This window comes from Zootermopsis nevadensis, unplaced genomic scaffold (genome assembly GCF_977971745.1).
Source record: "Zootermopsis nevadensis isolate Lab colony 2312 unplaced genomic scaffold, Znev_1.0 Znev_ptg000025l, whole genome shotgun sequence".
In the NCBI taxonomy this organism is placed as follows: domain Eukaryota; kingdom Metazoa; phylum Arthropoda; class Insecta; order Blattodea; family Termopsidae; genus Zootermopsis; species Zootermopsis nevadensis.
In genome coordinates, this window is record NW_028259157.1 from 9,333,067 (window position 1) to 9,359,298 (window position 26,232).

At 37.7% G+C, this 26,232-nt stretch overlaps 2 protein-coding genes across 2 annotated transcripts in view; both read left to right on the forward strand.

Annotated features, from left to right (window-relative positions):
- The window catches only part of LOC110832575 (cadherin-like and PC-esterase domain-containing protein 1), a 270,092-nt gene that overhangs the window by 228,314 nt on the left and 15,546 nt on the right, over positions 1 to 26,232 (forward strand). The gene's annotated exons all lie outside the window — the stretch shown is intronic.
- The window catches only part of LOC110832567 (protein Wnt-16), a 59,428-nt gene continuing 41,423 nt past the window's right edge, over positions 8,228 to 26,232 (forward strand). The window contains exon 1 of the mRNA XM_022069677.2: positions 8,228 to 8,532. Coding sequence (XP_021925369.1) covers positions 8,450 to 8,532 — 83 coding nt within the window. The 5' untranslated portion in view covers positions 8,228 to 8,449. The remainder of the gene's footprint in view (positions 8,533 to 26,232) is intronic.

Here is a 26,232-nt window from a genome sequence, read left to right on the forward strand (position 1 = left end):
CGTTGGCTCTTGTGAACATGGTAATGAAACTTTTGCTTCCAGAAAATGTAGAGAAATTCTTGATTAGCTGAACGTAATATTAAATTCTCATGAAGGACCCCGCTCCATTGGAATCGGTTATTCAGTTTGTACATTTTTTCAAGCTGGGTTTCTTCCTTACAGGATTCCAATCCAGCCGTTCGTCCTATAAATCCTGTCTCTGATGCTGCCAACCTATAAAATTTTTTAATGATGTGTCTTGCTTTCAAATGCCTACAACAGGCTATGCTCTTGGCTTGCACAGAACGAGGCTTTTATATTTGTGAAGTAGTGAACTCTTAAAACCAAGTCTAGTTTATTGTAAATGAAGCATCGATAAATTTGGGTTCCTTTATGGCATTCGCTTTTCATCATACGGTTATTAACTTACTCCAATATTTTCTACTATTGATTAAAATTAAGTTTCCGAAGTATCGATACTTAAACTCTACTTTATTATACGCCTATATATAGCTTCAATAAATGTGGATGCTGTAATGAAAATTTTCGTATTCAAAGCATTAATACATTTCTCCGGAATTTCGTTATTAAAATTGGTACATAGGTACTCGTTCTTTCCCATATAATATTACTTTGCTCTTTTTGTGATTTAATAAACTTCAAACCATCATTTTAAATTATAAATTTCAATATTCTGTTTGAACATAATAAGCAAAATTAATTTTGAATTTTTTCCTCAGGTGTTAGTATTCATTAGATAGGCCCGTGTTTCTCAATTAATGGAAATTAATTGAATATTAATTAATTAATGGAATATCAAGAGAAACATCCTGAGAAGCTATATGGAAGTGTGTACTTGAATAACCGAGAAGCTGACTGTAGTAAACCAGACTTGTGTCCAAATGTGAGTCTTGGTGTGAAGGATAAGTTGAGTAAGCATGTTTGTTACATTGTAGATCACTTGACCTTGAAAATCCCTTAAAATAAGCCAGTTTTGTTCCAAAAGTGGCAGTCCAATAATACGTGATTTTAGTATATACCTTAAGATTGATTATTGAACTGTAATTCACTACACCAATACGTGATAAAAAATTGTTATGTCGTTAAGTAAATCAAGAACTGAATTTTCACAATACTGGAAAAGGACTTTGAAAGCTACGAGTACGTAAAGTAAAGTTTGTCCCACTATACGCCATGTAGGCGCTCGGGGTGAGAGGAGGTATAGCTCCTCTCTTCCTTGACCTCGGCACTAGATGGGGGTGAGTGGCCAGCATCACGCCCCGGCCGGCTTTACCCCCGGGAAAAGACCCCGGTACCCATTGTAGAGGAGGCTGGGTGGGCCCCAGAGCCGGTCTGGACGCAGAGGCTAGAGGAAAAATCCTCTGCCCCCGTCGGAGATCGAACCCCGGTCGTCTAGCCCGTAGCTAGTCACTATACTGACTGAGTACTCATTGCGTAATTAGTCTTTATATTTGGCGCGTCATTTTATAATCATAAGTCAAAAGAATTACTTTGCTGAAAGCAATTGTGTGCCATCGGTTAGGAAGTCTCCAGCTTTTGGCTGCTGTTCCGATGCTTGCAGTGGTGTAAACACTGTGTGTGTGTGGCGGTGTAGTCTGAGCTGCCCCTGGGAGTAATTTTCAATGCTCTGCTATATTAGCGTAGTTACACTTTTGAATCTAAATAATGACATCAAACTTAATCTGTTATGGAACCCATCGTCGAAGATATGTAAAACGAAAACACTTTGCTCTTCTACAGATGGATCTTATGCATTTCAGTCCATACGATGATATAATTCCATCTCATTCTCGAGCTAATAAGTGGTCGTCTAATTTGAGGTTTTCCCACGTCACAGATGATCTATAAATATTTATTTATCTCCGTCGTTTGGGACTTTGCGCCGTCTAGTGTAGTAGAAATATCTACCAGACCCTAAGACATAATTTCCCATAAGACGGCCTTTTTTAATATCGTCGCCATGAGAACCTAACAAAACTCCGCTAATTGGTACCCAGAACGTGATGTTAAATTAGTGAGTGTTGTTAGTATTCATTATCAGAAACATCGCACGGACAAGCCGGGTAGCACAATGCGGCTTTGAAAGTTCTTCGCGATGGTTTCGACTGTCTTCGTAGTAGCGGAATTAACTGACATGTAAGAGAGCCAACGCACTGCGTAGCTCAGAGGGGAAACCAGCTATTATATGTAACAACATATAGGCTACTATGTTGTAGCAGCGGGAGGGCAGAGAATACAATGCTAATATTCCTATAAGTTGAAACCCCTTGTAACTACCCGTCCACCTCACCCCCCACTGGGCCAAAAGCTTCATACCGACTAACATGGACCTCCTGGTAAAATTCTTTTATTTGGGTTCCAATTGAACCAAAGGAAAGGTTCTTTCTACGGTCTGTGCTCTAAATTGTACTGTTCATTGTAAGAACTGAGAATCCTGCACCCACCCTCAGAGAGTGGTAACAACCATCCATCAACCTGTTCTTCAGTGAGTTTTCTTTCTGAGGTCCATACGTCGCTCTGGCACTCCAACAGACCATAGTAAGCATTTTATGACTGTTTATCATCATAATAACACTGTCGGAACAGCTTTTTCTAAAGAAATCAACTTGCACGTGCTGCTTTCGGATACAAGAGTTAAGGGTTGCAAACAAACATGTGAACTGTTCACATGATATTCGATGTTGGTCTCCAGGGTTTAAAGCCCCTTGTCTTGTGCTATGGGATCAACAAATATAGAAACTTGCCAAATGCCGTCTCCATTTTCCCAGCTTGAATATCTCCCCGTCATTTTCCGACTCTTAAGTGCCGGTAGGACTGCTGTAAGCTGACTTTAAATATCTTGAATTACTTTACACTGTATCCCACATCAGTTAGCCAATGACGTAGGTACCAAATTTTCGTGTAATCATCCTGTCGCCATCTTCAGACCTAAATATGAAGGCAGAATGTTCCAAAGGATATTTGGTATTTATCTACAAGTTAGCAGTTTTAAAGCCCAGAAGACTAAAATTTGAGAACTCTGTGACAGATTCATATAAACGATATTGATATTTTGGGTTTTGACGCCGTCTATCTTTTCTAGGCCTGTACTTACGAATATATGCGACGCCACAACCCAAATTAACATAATCTTCACCGCCATAAGAATCTTAAATATTACAGTTTCAGTCCTACATGTGTATGTCTATATATATAAGAAATTAAGGCAAAATATCAGCTTAACCAACGAGTATTAAAATGACACTTGTAATTCGCTTTAACATTGATCCATGTGAACAGAAACGTAGCTAATTCTTTCGTGACGGTGCACAGACCCTGAAACATGCCCAGTTTAATGTGAGTGTGGGTAGGGATGAGGCGATGTTCATTAAATTTTGTTTCAGCCCCTTTGAAGCGTTAGAGACAGTATTAAGGGTCGAATATTATGGAAGTGTTTTAATGGAGTTCAAATTCGTATTTGAAAAAAGGTATACAGATATTAACATTTCCTCCTTAAATTTATGGTACAAAATAAAAATGTATTTTTTTTCACAACACTGTTTCAAACTTAAAAATATTTGTTATGAAACTGTAGGCATTTATATCAACAATTCTGTCACAAATTAAATTTTACAATAAAAATAGTTTTATAACCTCAAATGAAATCTTATATATGCCAGTCGTCTGGCTCAGTGCTTATTTAACGATGCTGTATAAAATACAAATATTTATAATTAGTGGTTAGAATTTAGCTAAAATCTGTGGAACTAGGCATTGTCCGTGAATACGGAGCAGCGGAAAATTATATTAATATGGAAAACAAAGAGATTTGAGGAAAACCTATCACAGTGCCACTAACCACCTGAGCTATAGCACGTTCCGAGGTAAATGTGTGAAGGTACATTTTAGCATGAGACATAGAATTGAAAGGATCTGCATGAAGTGACAGTCATTTTGTTGTAAAATATTAGTTTGAAAATATCGACGTTTAAGAAATAAAAAACACGGATATTTTTTAAACACTCACAATTCCCTTGTCCGCTCTGGAGTTGTGTTTACTTCTTTTGGTAATTCATATTTAGACTGTCAATTGACTGTTCCCGTTGAGATCTATTTTAAAATGATGTTACGCTTTGCCCCAATGATGGGCCCTAATGCTTTCTACCTATATGCGTTTCTCTTCTCACAGTCAACACTTGGTCGGCCCGTGCAAACAAGAGACACGGAACAAGGGAGAAACTTAAACAGCAAATGAAACTAAACAAACCGACACTAAATATTTAGGCACTGACAGAATATTTGGTCAGTGCGACGGACAAGCGCGGATATGAAGGTTTGTCAGAAAATACCTAGAGATGGCGATGTCATATTAACACGCATATAATATCAGATTTTAAAAGTATTCGACGAAATAATGAGTATGCTATTTGACTATTAAAATGTTACAGGAAATAGAGCCAAATGATTTACCAGTCCATCAGGTGATATTTTAGGTTAATGTAAAATTAAGTGAAAGGAATATGGAAGGAAACTATCGTATCATACAATAAAATCTTCTCGAGCAATCAGCCGCTTTAGCTAGTTACCGTAGTAAACCGACGTTTCGGGAACAAACTCTGTCCCCATCTTCAGGTTTCTGATGTGACTGTATCCTCGGAAGTCGCCTGTGTGTGTGAGTTTGTTCCCGAAACGTCAGTTTACTACGGTAACCATTTAACGCGGCTGATTGCCCGAGAAAATTTTATTGATTGTACTCGCCGCGAAAGTCTCAAATCCTATATCGTATCATAATTTAAGGTATTATCCCAGCATTTGCGTAGAGGAAATGAATAAAGTCAATGTAATCAGAATAATTAGTCTTCGAGCATTGGTTTTAGCCCATTTCTGCTTTGCGAGTTCTCCAGTGGTTCACGGCCTCAGGCCAAACTCAGGAATTTGCAGTATCACCAGCGCAGACGAGCCCTAACAAAACGGGAGACGTAGGTCCCTCTTGCTTCGATGAGGGTCAACAGGTCTCAGCGGAGGGTTCGAGTGCTGTAACAGGCACGGGAGCTGTTCCCTACTGTAAGGTCTCCCTCTTTACCTGGTAAATTCATACCTGTTCTTCAGCTGTTTTCGGACCGCAGATAGCCCAAGATGGACGTACCAGAATATAAAAGTATAACATCACAAGTTTCTGTTTCTATGAGATAAGAAATAAATCAATATATTTGACAGTGAAATCAAGAAATTCGTTGATAAGATTTCCAAAATGTTTCCAGCAGTGACTGTGCTTAGGGGCTGAGACCAATGCGCGAACATCTTCGTAAACGGAAATCATCTGCATGTCCTTGTTGATACAACTCGCTCTCATCTCAGTTCGTAGAAGCGTCGGGGTTGGTTCTGTAGACAAACGTCGGTTTAGCTTTGTTTAGTGGGTGGGTAACGTTCCGTGGGATGGGCTGAACAGAAAGGTACCTGCCGTAGAAAGTAATGAGATTAAAGGAACTCTAGTCGATGGGTATTCAAGTATTTGTTCAACAAAAAAAAAAAAAAAAAAGGTAAAGACTGGTTATAAGCTATGCCATGTCCATTCATAGAAACATAGATGCTTATGTGTTATTTAAAGCTGAGAGACTGTCGGAGAAAAATATTTGATTTTGGATCGAAAAATATTTTAAGTGTGGAAACGGGGCCTAAGTATATAGGTTGGAATGCAATTGGAGAGTTAAAACTCGTGTATTAGTGTAGGTAAAATTCCTGATTCTATGGTGTTCACTGCCCGGCTCTTAAAAAGTCTTGAAGGTGGCAGGCTTGTTATGCCGAGAATTTTACCAGCATTTTAGAGGTTTTTGCAACTTTAATCATTAGGGCATCTCTTAAACACCGATAAACGTCTACAAGAGAACACTCTTTTGTTCCAGAGTTTCTCAATAATTATATATTATTTCGATGTGTGAGTTTCGAGTTTTTCCGAATGTGGTGAAGATGGCGATGTTGTTCTGGGTTTCGGACACACTACAAGGACGATCAAATCAATTAGGATGAAATTTGCTGGATGTGTAGCGCACATGGGAGACGAGAAATGCACACAAAATGTTGGTTAAAAAACCTAAGCGTAGATAGAAGACTAATGTTATAGTATATTTTCTATAAATTGTATTGGGAGTGTACTGGATTCACCTGGTCCAGGGTACTCTTTCGAACACCATAATGAACTTTGCCTTCCAAAATAGGCTGGTAATGTCTTGCCTACCTAAATGAAATATTATATTTTTAATACGGACTCTGCTTTATGTAGTTAGTTTAGTTTAAATGGATGGTACAAGCGGAAGTTGTGGTTTGTTTGAATATAAATTACTTCAATTGAATAAAAATTTACTTGGATATTATCCATCGTCTAGTAAATATAAAACGTAAAACGACGTTTCGGAGATGGGACTCTATCTCCGTCTTCAGGTTCCTACACAGTTGGGCCCACTAGATAGAGCTAATCCCTATCTCCGGACAAATTAAAAAGTGAAAGTCCCGTTTTACGTTTTATATTTACTAGACGATGGATAATATCCAAGTAAATTTTTATTCAATTGACTCTTCACCATCGTCAACAAGTTTTAGATTTGATATAAATTACTTCCTTCTGCAGAAGGGACTGAGAAATATCCACGTTTTATCCCAGTCGCGGTTCGAATGTTCTAGATATGTACGGAGAGTGGTAACCACTCAACCAGAATGTTCGATGAACCGAAGTGAGTACGAGCCATTTTCAAACCTCAAAATCAATTGTGCTTTGGGCATAATCCGAGTGCTGTTACTCGCTGTATTTCCAGTCATAGCGGAACTTCACCACCAGGAGATTGTATTACGTGCTAGAATGTGAAATGGTGGATATGTCGGAAACACAGAATCCATCTAACAGACTCTGAAACTTTATGCATATTTTCTTTATTTAAAGCAAAATGAACTCTTATGGTCCACAGTAAGTTCAAAATTAATATTTTATAACTATATAATACAACATATGTTTTACAGTTAACATTTAATTATCGCACGTGTTTGAACTCTGTAACGTCAGCTTCAAAAGTATGTCGTGATAGAACTGTTAAAGATTTAATAGGGGTAAAATTATTTATACAATAATACTTTTAATACTTTTTATATTAGAAATTCGGCTGTTATCGTAATATTGGTTCCCATATTCTGTCATTTCCTTTACAACAAAAGCGACCAGGAACATTTCGAAGAGTGAACTTCATGAAGTTTAGGTAGGTTGTAGGATTTGAGGTTTTTACGGCGGTGAGTTTGAAGATGGCTGTCTTATGGGTTGTTGCGCCGTGTAATCTGGTATATGATGGATGCAGTAAGGACCTCTGAAACGTCGGTAAACTTCTACCAAACTAGACGAGTAGAAACATGCACTGGGTATAAATGAGGAAAACGCAGTAAAGAAATTAACCAGCAATCATAATATCGAATGACATTTTCACGCATGCAGGTTTACGTCGAGAAAACATTATTGAAAATCAAAATAAATTAAAGTATGTCGCAATGCACCATGTCAGCAGAGAAGGCAGCTGTCAACACGACCTTTCATAATCGTCTGTGACAATTTCTTACTTACACTTCATGTACTTTAAAGAGCATTTCTGAATTTTACGCAGTCAATTATATTATTGAAGTTATTGTCAAGGAAATTTCAATAACTTTTCTGACAAAACGTCGCGGCTCAAATTTTGGACAATAGATCGACTGTGATGACTGAAACTTTTCGTAAATTTCCTCTGTTCCCTCCAGGCAAATATGTCGTAGTAACTTAAATTATGACATAACCGCTTTATTCCGTATCCTTTCCAATTTATTATTCATTCGGCTCTGTGTGACTTAAGCCACTGACAGCGTCATTTAATAAACCACATATAAAGTAAGATAAAGTTACAAGACAGCTTCACACATTCAGAATCCATGTTAGTTGAATTAGGGTTGCTAGGCCGGGGTCGTCTTCCGAAAGCATTACAACACCATCGTAAATGAAACCTATATCACAACAGACTGACATAATACCAGTAAGCATAATTTTCTCTTTTTTTTTTTTTGAAGTGGAAAAGTGATTGTTCGTCCCCCCAGCCCCCCACTTCCCGCAACATTTCTTTCTGGAGTCACCATCGGAGACCAATCGGTAGGTCTTGTGCGGGTGCAGCGTATGGGAGCGCAGCCAATGAATGAGCTGGAATGAATATACGCTGGCCTCCGTGAGTACTCCTGAGGGCATGAGCGAGAGATCCAAGCCGCTTTGCTTGGTGGCCTCCGACGGCTGTGCACGTAGCAACGACGCGAGCCGGTCTTTCCTGCATTGTGTTAGTGCGTCTTACTGTCTATGATGCCGGCAGCGGGCGAACCAGCCGAGGATGAAGGGTCCTCAACGTGAAGCGAAATAATTGCTTCGAAATATTGCATATCGTGTGTGGTGTGTTGTGAGGGTGTTTCCAACACCATGTGGCTAAGGCATCAACTCGAGGCGCTTTCTGTCTTGACAACACTCCTCCTGCTTCAACGCACCGCCACAGCCAACTGGATGTAAGTCTTAATCACGCGTGTAATCAGGGCCTATTTGATTGTATCTGTTAAGTGTGACCGCCATACACGTGTGTTCATTTTACTTTCATAATAGACTGTTCTATGGTGTACTTTATTAGTAATGATCACGTGAGAACTGGTCTACCGGAGTGGACATTTTGTGTTTTATCTTGTAAGTGATTCACGTAACGGTAGACTACTTAGACGTTATAATCATGGACGCATATTTTATATACAATTAACGGGGAGAGTACATGTAATCAATACAATAACATACATCGAAACGGGCAAAATTATATAGGCTACGATTATTTGCAAATAGTGCATGTTTAATGACATTGTATAACGCCTCTTATATTTTACAAAGCCTTATGACTCTCTGGAAAGTCGTATTCAGAGAAAAGAATTACGAACCAAGGATATATCAACAATTTCTTTCTGTTTTTACGCTCTATGAAATCACCCGTGACCTGTGGATCGGCGTTATACAGAGTTCTGAAGTTATATATGTATTACGAGAAATATTTGACCTTGAATCTTATATATTTTTAACTTGTGGTGATAATATCTTCATCTGATAGAATTCAGAAAACTCTTGAGTTAGTCCATTTGACTTTGTTGCGCCTTAATTTACAAGAAGTTTAGGCCTGTATGTTCAGTTTCTTTAAGCCTGAAGGTAAGACATAAGCACAGGCGAGAGGTTTTTATTACAATTAATTTTAAACACACAAGATGTGAGGTTATAGACTGGATTCAAGTGGAGCGAATTCAGTTAGTTGTAACTTTGTATTTTATTACAATATACAAGCCGATATCTAAGAAATAAAACAAGTTTCAATTTTACATTTAGACCTAGTTCGATTTAAAGGACAGCATAGTCATATTAGCATATCAACTTCAATGACCATTCATCCAGGATTACCAACATGTTAGTTTATTGAGACATGAAGTAACCTGTCGTTCTGGTTTAAACTCTATCCTAGTAGGGCACTGTACTGTAAAAATACGTAAAAACTGCAAATTCACAGAGAAAAAAGTATTTCTTCTATAAGGGGTAATTCCATATATACATGCCCTCCTGTAGGGCTTATGTAGACGAATCCTTCCATAATAACGTGTTATCAATTGACGGATATTAATTAAAATTTGCATAAATATGATACCCCTAAAGGCAGACTATTTTTAATCTTATATTGTCAATAACACAATCATGTCTGAAGCAATTTTCTGAGGAGGGGTAGTAGCAGTTGTCTATGAAAATAAATTTGAAAGACTTTTAAATACATGTTGGTGTACATTTAATTGTAGAATGTAAAAGCTTGGTGATCGTACGGAATTTGTGTTTAGCATCCTTTTCCGTGGTGATTATGGCCCGAAGCTAGTATTGTGAAATTTGTTATGCGGATACATTATAAAATACCAGAAATTTCTGTGCCAAAGTAGTTTATATTATCAATATAATCATGGTGACGGTTGAGAATTTTCGTAATGAAATCTTTGAAATGCGATTTAATGGGAATCTATCGGAGGGAATAGCGAACAGATAGCCGTCACATTTGCATAGTAATTCATTTATATTACCAGCCTCAACATATAGATTTAAGCATTTGAAGGAATGTAGGTATTGTACAAGTCCTTTTCAGAGCTTTTGGTTGAGAAATGCCGTGTTTTTAACGCTCTACTTGTACGTAACCTCACAATCTGGCAATGAAGCGTCAACCTTTTGCTATAGTCCAACCGCCTCTACAGGAATGCCCACGAATACGTAAGGACACAATAAGAATTTTTTTCCCTGTTTCGTAAAGAAACGAAAACGTAAACCGATATACCTATGACGATGTGGAATATTAACCCAACAAGTTACAATTAAATTTTGCTTAAAATGCATATAGATTTTAAAAAGTGTCTTCTTCAAATGTCATTCATGGCACGTTTTCAGAAGTAAAATTTCATTAATTAATTAGTATTATAAAAGGCTTTGATTTCAAGGAGTCTAATCCTAATATTATGTAGGATTATTTATAACTCAAAGGCGGATAGAATGCCGTTGGGGAAAAATAGGTCACGTTATATATATATTCAGGATAGGTGGATTATTTGTTTTTATTTATATTTCTTCATTTTTTGCTGTGTGTTAATATTGTTTCTATTTTGGGTTTGCCTGTACTTGGCAGTTATATTTAATACTGTACATGTATAAGTTTAGTTAATCCGTTTGTGTACTATTTTTCATTATTATTTCACTATTATTGTATATATTATCAGTGTTTGCCTGTTATTGGCTTTTTGCTGTTGGCAAACACGTAAATAAATTAATTGAATGAATTGAATTGATATTATTCAGTCACCAGTTACAGACTTGAAATGTAATTAATGCGTAGAATCATTTTAAAGGAAGAAAGCAGAAGGACTTTTAATCTTATGTGGACCTAACAGCAATTGTTCAGTTAATTTTGTTTAGTGATCCATGCAGAGGCTAATTGGTCAACTAGTGTATTATTACCAAATATCTACTTGGCAAAATGTACTGACCAATTATGTAACAGAGAGAACATTTACCAAAAATAGGAAAGGTCAAATGGATTTAATAGATATCTCGTGAGGTTGGATTTGAGGTTCTCGTGGCGGTGTGTACGAAAATGGCAGTCTTCTGGGTTCTAGAGCCGTGTAGTCTGCACAACAACTCCGAAGACAGCCATCTTCAATGTCTCGCGAAGTCTCTCACTCTACTTGTTCGCCTATAACTTGTTGACTTTAATTTATAATCAAGACAGGCTTTAGTCAATATTTGCCTACGTAGTAGGAGCTTTAAAGATTATTTACATATTCCGTTGACAAGACTTGTTTACATCATAAAAGAATTTGGATGCTGTTTCTCTGGCTTACTCTCAGGTAACCTATTCTAAAATCAGAGCGGGAAATTCGAGCTGTTATCAGAGGTTCCTTCAGAATTCATTTGTACTTGACAGGTAACAAAATATGAAGAGTGAACTGTCATTGCTCTGAAGCGTGTTTAGCGTCTGTATAAGGACCTGAAGGGAGGGATTATGTCATTGGTGTTCCGATAGTTTTATGTTGTCAAAAACACAGATTAAATTACAGGTTGTGTAAGAGTCTGGTTACGAGTTTACATTAAATTTGTAGTAACTTGGTCGACACGGAGAAACATTTTTCCAAATTAAATATGTTTTTTGTGAAGAAAATCATTTATTTCAGCAGCATAGTTTAGTTGTGAATACTTTAAAGTAAAATATTCCTCGCTAACCTAATAAAATCCTGTAAGCTACTACTAAGAGAAATTATTTTTTTAGTCGCTTACGGTACAAAATAAATGAAGGAGATCGAAATTTTGATTGAAGTAGCAAGCACCAATAAAATGTCGGTAAATATCTACCAGACTTTAAAAATTAAGATGACGACTACTGCATTTGAATCTAGGTTAAATTCGGATGAAGTTGTTTTCACATTATATCTCACTCTCAACGTAAACTATATTAACAAATAGAAATGAGGTTCGTGATAAAGTTAGCATAACATAATTTGAAAATACTTTCTGTTGGTCATTTCGAAAAATCTCACCAGATGTGTCTTACAAAGCGTTAAAGAGTAGCCTAAATATTTATAGCGCTACATAAATCAGTAATTTTTACACTTGTTTATAAACGTAGTCTCGTATTTTGAGGAAGTGAAAAATTACAAATGCTTTAACACGAAGTGCTCAGGAAAATACTGAAATCTAAAGAGAGCACTTCAATAGTTTATACACGTATTATTTACTTAGAAATTATTTGTATTATTTGTTTCCTGTTCAGCTAACGACGTTTTGAATAACTGTTATTATACAGCCGTTCCCAGTTTCTGAAAATCGCTAAGTATTTTTAGAATACCGAAACATACAATTTGGATAGATTAGGGAAACAACCAATACTTGCAGTATTTTAGCGAGGAAACCTTTTGGAATGCAACTACTTGGATGACCGAGAAGGAGAAGGGAGGAAGACATTAAAATGGGTCAAAGTTATATATATTTTGAGCATGAAAGACAGAAATAACCGGCTAAGGATCGTAACGAATCGCTGGATTTCGTATTAGCGGTAATGAACGTTTTGATTATAGGGCCTATTACAGAGAGCTAGTTATTTGGCTTGTAAGCGTTCAATTCACAGCTTATTCGCCTTCTAGTTCAGTTTGTATTGACGTTAAAAGTATAATTACTGTGATCTGAACACAGGACTAACATATTATGTAGGGCTAGCAATTCATAAATTAAAGTGTAGACAAATGACAAAAAGATAATTTGAACATAATTTGTATTACGAGAAAGGAAAGGTCCTTCTGTATTTAAGAAAACACTTTCGAAGCTAATTTGGTAAGGTTAAATTTATTCATTGTTATACATTATATAATAATTTGAATTCCTCATTCCATAAACAACTGTAGATGAGTCGATGCTGAAATCAGAGTTTTTTTAGTCGTGTTCTCCGTGTTTGTGTCTAAACATATTTATATCTGTGTTCAGCGGTTAGAACGCTGGCCTTGTAATCCTGGGGTCTCGGGTTCGATTCCCGGCGGTGCCCGAATTTATAACTTGTGTTGGGCAAGGCCGTGGTCTAGGCAACACGGAGTTTTCCTCCGGGGGCTTCCCCGGTTTCTCCGTGGCATCCCATTCACACACAGAAGAAGGCAATGGCAAACCACTTCTGGATCATCTGCCTAGAACGTATATGAACAGGTCCCAGTCCGAGAAAAGGATGGAAGGATCCTGTTCATATGGACCTGTCGTCAGACAGAACACTAAATAATAATAAGATGAGGTGGTCTAGCGGTTAGAACGCTGGCCTTGTAATCCTGGGGGTCTCGGGTTCGATTCCCGGCGGTGCCCGAATTTATAACTTGTGTTGGGCAAGGCCGTGGTCTAGGCAACACGGAGTTTTCCTCCGGGGGCTTCCCCGGTTTCTCCGTGGCATCCCATTCACACACAGAAGAAGGCAATGGCAAACCACTTCTGGATCATCTGCCAAGAACGTATATGAACAGGTCCCAGTCCGAGAAAAGGATGGAAGGATCCTGTTCATGTGGACCTGTCGTCAGACAGAACACTAAATAATAATAATAATGTTCGATTCACTGCATAATGGATTTTGGAGTGTATTTAAGTCACCTTTGTTAAATACTTAAATTACGCGTTAGAACATATGTTGTATTAAAGATCTTGTTTTATTTCTTTATTTTATAGTTTTGGATGGAATAATAATACTTGTGTACCAGTTCTGTTTATTAGCTAATATTCTGAAGAATTTTGTTAACTTTTATTTTTCTTCCCAGATGTCCTTAGCATCATTTTCTCAAACACGGTCTGTATTCTTCTTCTATTGTGACAGACCAGTTCTAACGCCATTAACTTTTTTCCATTTAAAACACAAATCCTAACTACAACATTATTTGTAGAATGTTACAATATCGATATAACGGGAAACAAATTTTATAGTTTCTATTTGTTACGTAGAACTTACAAAACAGCTTTGCATCAGATGTTGAGAATGTCCACCACCTTCTTGAAGACAAGAATCCACTCGTTTTATCTTGTTTCGTGCGACGTTGCGAGGAATTTGTTTGTTACCATTCTGTATATTGTTGTCCTATTCGGTTCTACTTTGTCAGTACACGCATTGCTAAATGCTTTGCGAACTACATTAAACGATCTCGATGCCATGTTCGAGAACGAACACACATTCTGCTCGCGGAAACGCCATGTTTCCACCGACCTTGCGACAGGAGTGACCTTCACTCGAGAGCCACTGGAAAGTTGGGGAGAGTCCCACACGGAGTGGTCTTTCTGATTTCATTTTTGTACCGTAGTGTTGATAGTTGGGTTATATTTTAAAATGTATATGAGGATCATAATTTGCATTGCCTCGTGCTTATATTTGAAACGCATATCTCAAATACACTTCTAGAAGATGGTATATAATGTGTACGGGTTATCAATTAGAATATATTGATGCTTTCTAATAAGCAGCATTATATAATCAGTAGGACACTACAAGGTAATTGGTCTACCAGATTATACGGAACGACATCCCAGAAGATATTCAACCCATACAAAGTAATTGGTGTCCGATATCTTCCTCGAAGATCTACTAAACCATGCCTCAGACCGGAATCCTTTTTCATCCCAAACATTTCTAATTTGTGTCAATTCCTATGTCTCGTGGTTCCATGAAGGCCGGTGATGAGTTTACGTTCTCCGAAACTACGAGATGCATTATGGGACGATTTGTGGGCTTGTTAGTTATTTTACGACACTGTCAACTGCACAGTATATTTATTATCGAATTAGATGAAGGGATTGTTATGTACAGAGAACATGAAAAGATTGGGAAGGAGGTAATGATGTCACGTTCATCCCAAAGTAAAGGGAACCAACGAAGGTGATTCTAATCTTGCGGACTGAATAAACAGTCATCAAAACATTTGATGCATTCATCAATAATAAAAATAAAACTTATATGTTTCGAACTGTTCTAGTCATCTCTAGTGCGTGCTACCTGAAGATTACCAGTAGAGGTAGAAACATGTATTGCTTTGAAGATTTCTGTCCTCTGGGTTATTGCGCTGTATAGTCTAGTCGATGTTAACCAACGTTTCAGAGATCATACTGCCTCCATCATCAGGGCGATTAAAAATATGAAGATTTCTGTCTTCTGGGTTGTTGCGCTGTGTAGTCTAGTCGATGTTAACCAACGTTTCAGAGGTCATACTGCCTCCGTCATCAGGGCGATGAGTATGAAGATTTCTGTCTTCTGGGTTGTTGCGCTGTGTAGTCTGGTCGATGTTAACCAACGTTTCAGAGGTCATACTGCCTCCGTCATCAGGGCGATGAAACATTGGTAAACATCGACCAGACTACACAGCGCAACAACCCAGAAGACAGAAATCTTCATTCTCACCGCTGTGAAAACCTCAAATCTTATGTATTGCTTTATTATACATACATAACAGTTGTGTTGACTGTTCATAGTTGTAACGACACACAGCAGCACACAGAAATTAAGCATTTTAAATCTTTTAATCCTCTGCATCTTTGAGCTCATCCCATGCGTATTTCTTGAGTTAACTTTTGTGATAGCAAAATTACTGGCTTTGGCTTCAATTTTCACCGATAGGTTCAGACGCTAGAAGTGTCTTCCTTTTCTCGAACAGGGGGTTTGTGGGCACAGTTTAATTTAATACCAACCACGTAACACGTACACCTTGATAACTCATTCATTTTTAATTTTGAGTTATAATGAGAGTTACTGACTAAGATCCACAGTTTATTTTTGGCCAATAATGTCGATATTCTTCTCCTTGTAGCAGGATAGTCGTGGTTGTTTTAGGCCGCAAGGATGAAGTGGCGTTTAGTTGAAAAGTATTTATCGAAAATTCGTTTTAAGGATTTTAGGGAATAAGACGCACATGTGCCGGCTGGTGCCATAAGAGTGTCTTGGTTTTTAAATAATGAAATTTGACTATGGAAGTTCTTCTGAAGCACAGTTACCTATGGTTGGTCTTCTGGATCGTGACGCCGCGTGTAGGTAGTGAGATTTCAGGTTTCTATGGCCATGAGTATGAATATGACTGTCTTCTGGAATGTTATGATATGTATTCTAGTAGATATTGACCGACATTTCAGAAGAAATTACTGCCACCTTTATCAAGGCTTGTAAATGAAGTTTCGGAGGATAATAGGCCTACCGCCTGCATCAGTGCAGTAGTAACATTATCTGCACTGCCGTTAGAACATAAGATATCACCTGATTCGATTACCTGTGTGAATGTGGTTTTCCCTTATAATGAAATGCCTGTTTGTCTAGAGACATTTTCAATTAAAAGAATAATTCTCTTGTTACCATTTCTGGACGCAATGGGTCTCCGGCATTGGCGCTCGTATCGTGGCTTGGGGCCGGAGCGCAATAGGAGAGCAGGCAACATTCCACATTTTTTGAGTGTTTCAATGGATGGCCTTCGACCTGTTCCAGGCAGACCAGAAGAAGCACACAACACTCTGTAATGGGAGCATTTCTTATGAACCGGTCTGACGGACGAGATGAACACAGGTTTACGTTCTTTTCTTCAGGTTTACCTCTCGTACAGGCTGTCTGTCGAAACACATTGTTTATTGGGTCGTGAAAGACTTATCACGCTCTTCCAGAACATATACTTAACCGCTTATATACAGACTGGTTTCGGACTGCAGCTATATGAATTTACACTGAAAAACGTGAAAGATATTTATCGTATCAAACCATTTATTAGCATTTAAACTACCGGGCCTCTTTACTTTATAAATTCAATTGTGATTAATGAATCATTTTTTTAAATTTTAGTCTACTAATAGGGACGGAACTTAAAAAGGCTTTTATTCAGGGGATAAAGCGGCTGGAGCTTGAATCTAATAACTTACCTGCGTTTACAGTCAAAATGAAGAACGTGTGGGTATGTCTTCATGGCATGGTAATTAAAATACATCAGTGAACCAGAACACAGGCCTGCAATATTTCGCTTTCAATATTTCTGTAATTATTCTACTTTACTCTTAATATCTAAATTATTTAAAACGTTAATTTACACTAGTATTGCGGGCATGCATCACTTTATTGCGGAAAGGACGTATTTATAAATTGTTTTTATTTTCGAACTAAGAGCCCAACGTTTGAACAGTCTTAATTTTTGTAATTACTTGTCCTCGGCGCTCTAATGCCGTATAAACTTGTAGGTAGACTTAGAAATTTCGGAGGAACATACTGCTTCCATTATCAGGGATGTTAGTACAGAGCGGATCGACGTGAATATTTTCACTGTGAGATAAAGAAATCTTATCACATACCTTATGAACTTTATATTTGACCGAACAGACTGACTGATAAACACGATAATGAAAACGATAAATTTTCGATGTTGTCTTAAGATCGTCGGTTAGCTGTATCAGTCTTCTTCCCAGTCCTCGCTTTCCCTCAACCTGGCCTTCGATGATATCACTCAGTAACCCATTCCTTCTCATAATATGTCCCAGCCAGTTAGCTTTCCTTCGTGTAATCGCCTGCAGAATGTTTCTTTGCTCGTTGACTCTCCTCAATACTTCTTCGTTGGTCACTCGATCCGTCCACCTGATCTTCTCTATTCTTCTCCAACACCACATTTCAAAACTCTCCAGGTATTTCTGTTAGTAAGTCTACACAGCACTAAAATTCAGAAGAATTGTGTCAACATTCTACCTCAGTAAAAACTTCACATCTTACAAGTTAGGAAATGAATGCATATCCTGCGTATAATTACCTATTCTTGGTGTCCTCGAGTTGTTATGTGCACAACACAGCTAATAAGCTTTCCTCCTTCTTCGCAATTGAATGACTAACAGTTTTTAGTGTTTTAAAACTGAAAACAAACGAAAGCTCACTTATTTATCTGCTATGTCGATAAAATTATGTTATACAAACTTGAAAATATAATGTTATTAAATTTCTACCCATAACAGACTCGTCTTTTGACGAAAACGTAAGGTGGTACCTTAATTCATTATTGTTAAATCATTCCAGCAATAGCTCCACAATCCTAACGTGGTTTTGTTGCATATAGAATTATATTTATTTTATATTCCTCCGGTTTCAACTGCGAGCGGAACAATTTCCAGTTTTGTTATTGATAGACTATTTATTTGAGAAATGTGCTCACATTTTATCTCCATCAGCATGCCGTGCCTTGAACTCAGGTGCGTCGTTGCTCAGAGGCATTTCATTACTGTATTGAATGCTTTCCTTTCATAAAATATTCGTATTGTTAAGGGTCTGATGTGCTGGCCTTATGCTGTAGAAACTTACAGCGGTAGGCGGCTTTTAGAGGGTGTATATCATGTTCAGGTGTGCCTTGAGACTTCTTGTATTCCTGTAAGCTTGTCTTCATGACAACCGCTGCTCTGTATGACTGAAACTAAGTCCTTTAACGTTTAGAAAAAGTTGTCAGTTACATTCTTATGACACAAATTTTTTGGGGGGTGAAATGCGAGGTTTTCACGGCCAACGTTTCAGAGATGCTTACTGCATACATCATCAGGGCGATATTCAATTATATTACATTTAAAATTTTCTTAAGTGCTTTGTGTAGGAGATAAGGAAAAATAATAAACTTGTCAGATTTTGTCGCCGTGAAATCAAGCCCCGTCTCACGACAGAGACCTATGCCATAATCATAGTGTTAGATCGCTTATTTACGTCAAAGAATTTCAAATTTATAAACAATTTAAGAGAAACTAATTTATGTTCTGAGGAAGTAGCGAAGTTTGGTTTAGAAACTTTATTCTCATTTCTGAAGAAAATGTCCAACCTCTCAGGTTCTTTATTCAGGAATTACGACTGGTTCTAGGTCATTAGGTTGAATAGTTCATATTTTCTGTCGCCCGTGTGCGTTAAATCTTTAATTGTTCCTAAAATATTCAGTTGGAACTATGACTGTTCTCGAAGTGTGTGCACTTCGGCACAAACCCATGTATATTTAACGAAGGAGATGACGTGCTGTAAGATTTTGTGAGCCACTGCGGAGATTATGAATCGTGAATATGATGTCTCATATATTAACCTGGGTCTTTAGAAGGAAATCCGGGAATAAGAGCTTAAAATAATCCCCAAGTTTCTTCCGTATTATTTAAATTGCGAAGTTTATAATCACCTTATCACAGATGAGTGCAAGTTAAGGCAGGACTTAATACAAGAATAAAAACATTTTGGTAATGTATGTTGTATAAGATATGTTAAATGTACTTTCTTATAAGTGACTCGTGTAGATAGATGAGTAAAATACAGTAAACCTGCGTAAAATATGACTCTGGATAACGGGAAGACTGTTTGTTTGAGAAAATTCACAGGCTCAAAAATACATAGTAAAAAGTGTTCTGAAATTATCAGCAAAAAGGGAATTATTAAGCACCGAATCACAAAGAATAGAAACTGAAATTTAACGGAAAATAATCTACTTGGGCCCTTAGTGATTTCTGCTTTTAAAATTTTGTTTAATATTTTGAATATTTATTAGCCGAGTATTGTACTTAATGAATAAAATGAAAATTCTTTTATGTTTTAATGAAATGACTAAACAATCAAACACAACTATCATTTTTTTAAAAAAAAAAATATGTAAGATTTGAGGTTTTCACGACGATGAATTTGAAGAAGCCTGTCTTCTGGGTTGTTGCACCGTGTAGTTTGGTAGACGTTTACCGACTTTTCAGGGGTCCTTGCTGCCTCCATCATCGGGGTGATGATCCGAAACGTCTGTAAACTTCTATCAGACTACACGGCGCAACAACCCAGAAGACAACCATCTTCAAGGCAAAATATTTGCACATTCGTGATTCTGTCGTATATTTTAATTTAAGTAAGGAGCATTTTAATTAGATTACACTTACGAAAACATCTGCATAGACAACATTGTCAGCATTATGTACTTACATACAAGGATGTAAATATGGAAGTCAATATAAATATCAGTCGCTTGACGACAAAGCAATGACATTGAAACACGTTGTAGACAAACTGTGAGTATTGGCTTTGCATATTGATTTTATCATTGTTACACACAGCACAAAAACATAAAAATTTTAAGTAAATTTCTTGCACAGTTCAGGCAGCTTTCTCCGAAACGTTAGTACCTATATGTGAATACACGGGGTCAAAGTCCAGAAGAAGATTTTTTCCTTCATCTACATTTTGAGAACTGCTGAGGGTATTGGTTCGTACTTTATTTTATTCGTCAGTTAGCAAACGAGGTATAGATTCATCAGTGACGTAAAGCCTAGATCGATCTGAAACTTTAGGGACTTTACTCGAAAGTCAATTCCTAGATTTATTCTTCTTGTAGTTGGTAGACTTCTGGGATATTGCGCTGTGCAGTCTCCTAGAAGTTAACGGACGTCTAAGAGGTACTTAACTGCCGGAGTCATAAGACAACTTGACGATAGAGGCAGTAAGCACATCTGAAACGTCCGTCAATTTCTATCAGACTTCCACAATTCAACATCCCAGAATTCTCGACGCCGTGAGCCTGAAACTTCGTTTATGAAGTCTAGTACAGTCCTTTTTAAGTGTCTCAATAACATTTGATGGTTTTGAGCTTCCTAAAACTCACAAATTACTGCTGTGTCATTTCTTTTAAATTAGCCATTTCACTAATCGGAACACGCACTAAACCTTTCTTTATTCGAGGTCACGTATTCCAAAGGGTTAAATAAGTTAGGATCGCGTGAATGTGACTGTAAATCAGCATCAAACAACTTTACTATATGTTATAAGATTATACTAGCTCTTGTATTTTCACCTCGTACCTTGTATATCGTAGTGTATCAGGCAGAATCCGACCATTCAAAGGCTGGTTTTCGGTTCTCTGAACACGTAAACACAGTGTCTATGTTGGTCTCCCTCAGTCTTCAGGGCTGTTTATAACTTGCTAGTCTACCCGTCGTTACTTAGAAGACCAAAGTCTACATTTACAACCGTTACAACGTCAAATCAAAGCGAAATTAGAGCTTCTCATAAAATATTTTGGAGACGCGTTTAGGTTTCATACCACGATCATTTCAATTTTAAGTTTTTCTATCTGCTGTAATACTTGGAACTTAACTGAAATAATTTCACGTGGTGATGTCCTATTTTGTGATCTTCGATTTCAAAAACTTACCTTCCCCACAACTTACCTTCCCCACTGGATTTCCTGTAGATCATTTAATTTGTTGCATATAAGAAATTATGATTAAGTTTTAAGTTTATATAATTGTAATTTTTACACACCTGAAGATGGTTCATCTAAGAACCGAAACATGTAGTGAGAAAGTGATGTTCCAAATGTAAATCGAATGTTTCGATAGGAACATCACATGATATTTTAATTATCTTAATTTTAATTTTAAATTTTTAAATTGTGATTAGACGGACAAGATTAATTAATTAAATATATTTTCACAATATGACGCAACTCTAATCATCTTATGAATTCCTGTAGATCAGTTTGTTACAACGTCAAGGAAGAAGGAATATTGACTAAAAACTTTTTTCCCTCTTTACGAGAACGAGCCTAAAAGCAGTCCAGGATGACAGGTTTTAGATGTTGAATGTTTTAAATAAGAATGTTTAAACAGCTTTTTAGTTTTTAGTGCTTTGTGTGTCCGTTTCGGAATATTCTCTGAAGTAACTTCACCAACATTTGCAAAAACTTAACCTGTGAAGTAAATTCTAGAGGAATCTTGAAACATGATTTTGTTCGATGTGTCTATATGGCTGCCTGGTAACATGACTTAACTTTTCAACGCCGAAAACATTTTAATTGGACTCTCTTTCGGTCGATTTCTCTCTCTGTGCCGTTTATAGGATAAAAGTGCTTTGGTGGGGGGGGGGGGGGGGGGATGCCGGTTAAATGGTCCGAGAGTGCAGTTCAGGACAAGGTCAGTAAAGAAAAGAGTCTTCTAAGAAGACAATACGCGCCCTCCTGTTGAAGTTCCACGAAGTGGCATAGAAATGCAGTTGAATAGACTTACGTGATGCATTTACGAGCAACATTATTTTCAGTACCAATTGAATCTTAAACTTATTCCTATCACCACTCTACCAATAAAATTTACAAATTATGAAGTTTATGTTTATGTACGTTTTACCACTCCCATGTTAATTCTTTTTAAATTCGCGTGCAATTGTTTCGCTCAGTTCGTTGTGTTTAAATGACTTGAGCCTTCAACATTTTCAAATCTCAGTTGAAGAATACGAAATCCTTTTAACATTTAACTGCTTCATGGATAAAATGTCTTACTACGCACATAAACCGACTTTGTTCTCTAGACTAGCAGTGATACGAACGCATTTCGAAAACGTTTTATAATCCGCTTGCCGACTACGATAAAGTCGGGTGATACTCGCTTACATTCTTCTCGAGTTTCCTCCGTGTCTCCCTAATATTGGAATCGCGGGTTCGAATTTAAGCTTTGCGCACGGATGCTTCTGTTTAGGCCTTCAGTGGGCTAATTCTTAATACAAGGAATTATTAGCTTGCCTCAGTGAAAATTACAAGAACATTTACATCCAGACTGCAATTATCTGGCACGGCATGCTCTAAAATAACTGATGAGTTAGTCGAAAGAACTTTGGTCTTTAATCTGGTGTTGTTTTGCATAGAATATAACAGCGAATATCAGCGTCTTGTAGGTATGTAGTGTTTCAGGTAGTTGTGTAATTTGTGTCACTAGTTGCGACAAGTACATCACGATATAAAACGTGTTTCAGTTCTATTTAACTAACTAACTAACTAACTAGATGGCTTACCGAACCCGAAGGTTCATCACCGAATTAACCAAAGCCCTCCACCGGACCCTGTCCTGGGCCAACAAAATCCAGTTTCCTTCAACTCCTATCTCCCATAGATCCCGCCTGAGATTATCCTCCCATCTACGTCTAGGTCTCCCCAGCGGTCTCTTCCCTTTAGGTTTCACAACCAATACCCGGTGCACACCTCTTGTCCCATCCATGCGCGCTACATGCCCAGCCCATCTCATTCTTCTCGACTTAATCACCCTCACAATACTGGGGGAGCAGTACAGATTTTTAAGCTCGTCATTTTGCAGTTTTCTCCACGCCCCATCGTCTTCCCTCCTAGGCCCAAATATCCTCCTCAACACCCGATTCTCAAACACCTGCAATCTGTGTTCCTCCCTCTGAGTGAGAGACCATGTTTCGCACCCATACAAAACAACAGGCAAGATTATTGTTTTGTATACTTTAATTTTCAGGTTCTTAGAAATCAGACGGGAAGACAAAATATCTTGGACTGAGAAGTAGCAAGCATTTCCGGAATTTAGTCTCCTCCTAACTTCCTCACGAGTATCATTTTGATTTGTTATTGTTGTTCCCAAATATTTGAACTTAACCCTTTGAAAACGAATCTCATCTAAATATTATAAATTCAACCTATACATCACAGAAAACACCGAAATTTATCATTACAAATATCAAGTGGTTAATGCTGTTGGTGGAAATAATTCATATTTACACTGAGAAGCATTCGAAATTCAGGGCTATGGATTTTTTAACCATGTGGAAATTCTTGTATAGTTACCTCTGAATGGTTGTTACATAGGCCTATGACGTCTGCACGTATGAGTTGTTTTAAGGGTGTGGAAATCGGAATATATTACGAATAGCCATTCTCAAATAGCCTGCCAATTCACTCACCGCTGCACCTTTCTGAAGACAGCGAATTCACCTGTCAGTTCACTGGAAATTCCAGTTTCCAGTCCACCGGAGTTTATTTCAATCTCCTAAGAATGAAATAATAGCCTCATGACTAATGTTTTTGAAACGAAAAACATTTAATGTATTTTTGGTTTGATTTTCGTCACTTACCTAATGTGAATGATTATATAAGCTACAAATGACCTTGTTATTAAAGTACAACAACCATTATATTTCTGATATGGATCTATAACACTTCGTTCTGTTCTTATCATACATATATTTACTGTTTCTTAACGACAGCTAATGATAAATTATTGCTGTACGCAACAAAAACATTCCTTAGATGTGGCTGTGTAAAAATGCCGTCATGTTCAGGTGTAACAACACACAATCTCTCGAGCTTGTGTACCGCCTCGATGAACCCTTTCACCTTTCACCACCATTGAGTTCTCACAACGTTCCGCATCGCCTGTGATAACCAACTCGCTCTTCCAGCAGTCGTAACCGGTTCAGCGAATGACACAGGTCAGGACAGGGAACATGCATTGATTGAACCAAACCCCAGTGGTAACTATACGTACCACCTGCTTTATCAATATTTCACTCTGTGTTTTGTCCACCGTGAGTGTGGGTTTCATATGATTCATAGAGTCAACAGCTATTTGTTTGTAAGACTTGAGGTTCTCACAGCAGTGAGTATGAAGATTTCTGTCTTCTGGGTTGTTGCGCTGTGTAGTCTGGTAGATGTTTACCAACGTTTAAGAGGTCATACTGCCTCCGTCATCAGAGTATGAAGATTTCTGTCTTCTGGGTTGTTGCGCTGTGTAGTCTGGTCGATGTTTACCAACGTTTAAGAGGTCATACTGCCTCCGTCATCAGAGTATGAAGATTTCTGTCTTCTGGGTTGTTGCGCTGTGTAGTCTGGTCGATGTTTACCAACGTTTAAGAGGTCATACTGCCTCCGTCATCAGAGTATGAAGATTTCTGTCTTCTGGGTTGTTGCGCTGTGTAGTCTGGTCGATGTTAACCAACGTTTCAGAGGTCATACTGCCTCCGTCATCAGGGCGATGAATATTTCTGTCTTCTGAGTTGTTGCGCTGTGTAGTCTGGTCGATGTTAACCAACGTTTCAGAGGTCATACTGCCTCCGTCATCAGGGCAATGAATATGGATATGAATATGCCCTGATGACGGAGGCAGTATGACCTCTGAAACGCTGGTTAATATCGACCAGACTACACAGCACAATTACCCAGAAGACGGATATCTTCAACCATTTGTTTTATTATCTTTGAGGTAAGAACTGGACTTGTGTCTTCAAGGGGCTCGAACTGAACGCATATTTCCGGTTGAAGGCAAGGGTGATCGCCCTGATGAAGCAGGCAGTAAACACTTGAGAAACGTCGGTAAACTTACACCAGATTACATGTCGCAACAACTCAGAAAATAGTTATCTTATTTGCCGCTGTGGATTATCGAGTTAGAGGCTGATCAAATGTATTACAAATTGAGAAGGGATATGTAAGGAAGCGGACGTGGCCTAATTTAATTTGCCTTGAGAGAAACAGAGAATAGTCAGTTCTGCCAACCTTATGTACGCAACATTACGGACCTAAAGTCTGTCTGTACATCGAGATTTCTCTAATGGCGTTCCTAGTTACTAATGTTTTTATGTTCAACAATTTTGTACCAACTTTTACGAAGCTAGAGACATTTATTTACATTTGTATGTAATATCGTTTTAAACCACCTCTGAAAGAAGGAACTCCCGTATAAGGGAATCTGTCATAACTAGTCACGATTAAAAAAAGTGTTATTTATGTTAATTACTGACAAACATGGCACATGTTTTGTCTTCTGTTATGGTCGTAGCAGCACTGCAGTGTCGTCTGCATTACCGTTTCAAGAAGTAAGACCCCGAGGAAAATAATTCCTTTGTCGACATAATTTCCTGAACTTTATACTATTTGAAAAATATTCTGATGCTTTCCTAGCGTTAAATATTCCATTTCAGATGTTGTATATAATGCGCTGTTTGTAATGAAAGTGGCAGATTCGTGAAAAAAATACCTTCTGACAAGTCATCTTAATTCGTGAAATCCGCGTGTTAATAATTTATGAAGGCTGTTCGTGATATGCACTCTTTCTTCCAAGAAGTGAATTATAAAATAAAAATAATGAGTCAATATTACCACGATCAGATGTAATAGATCGATAATTCAGCTACTTTTTGATTCCTGAAAAGTCATTAATGTGGTATTGATTATATATATATAGTTTAGGGAAGTAGGTTTTATGATAAATATTTTAACCACAATTAACAAAAATTTTGATCGGGAACCCTTTCTGAAAGACCAAATTCGGTGTGGTTGAGGATCGTTATGTACAGTGATTTGGAAGAACCAATCGTGCCTTATTATAAACTAATGTACCCGGCTGATGAAAACCACGAC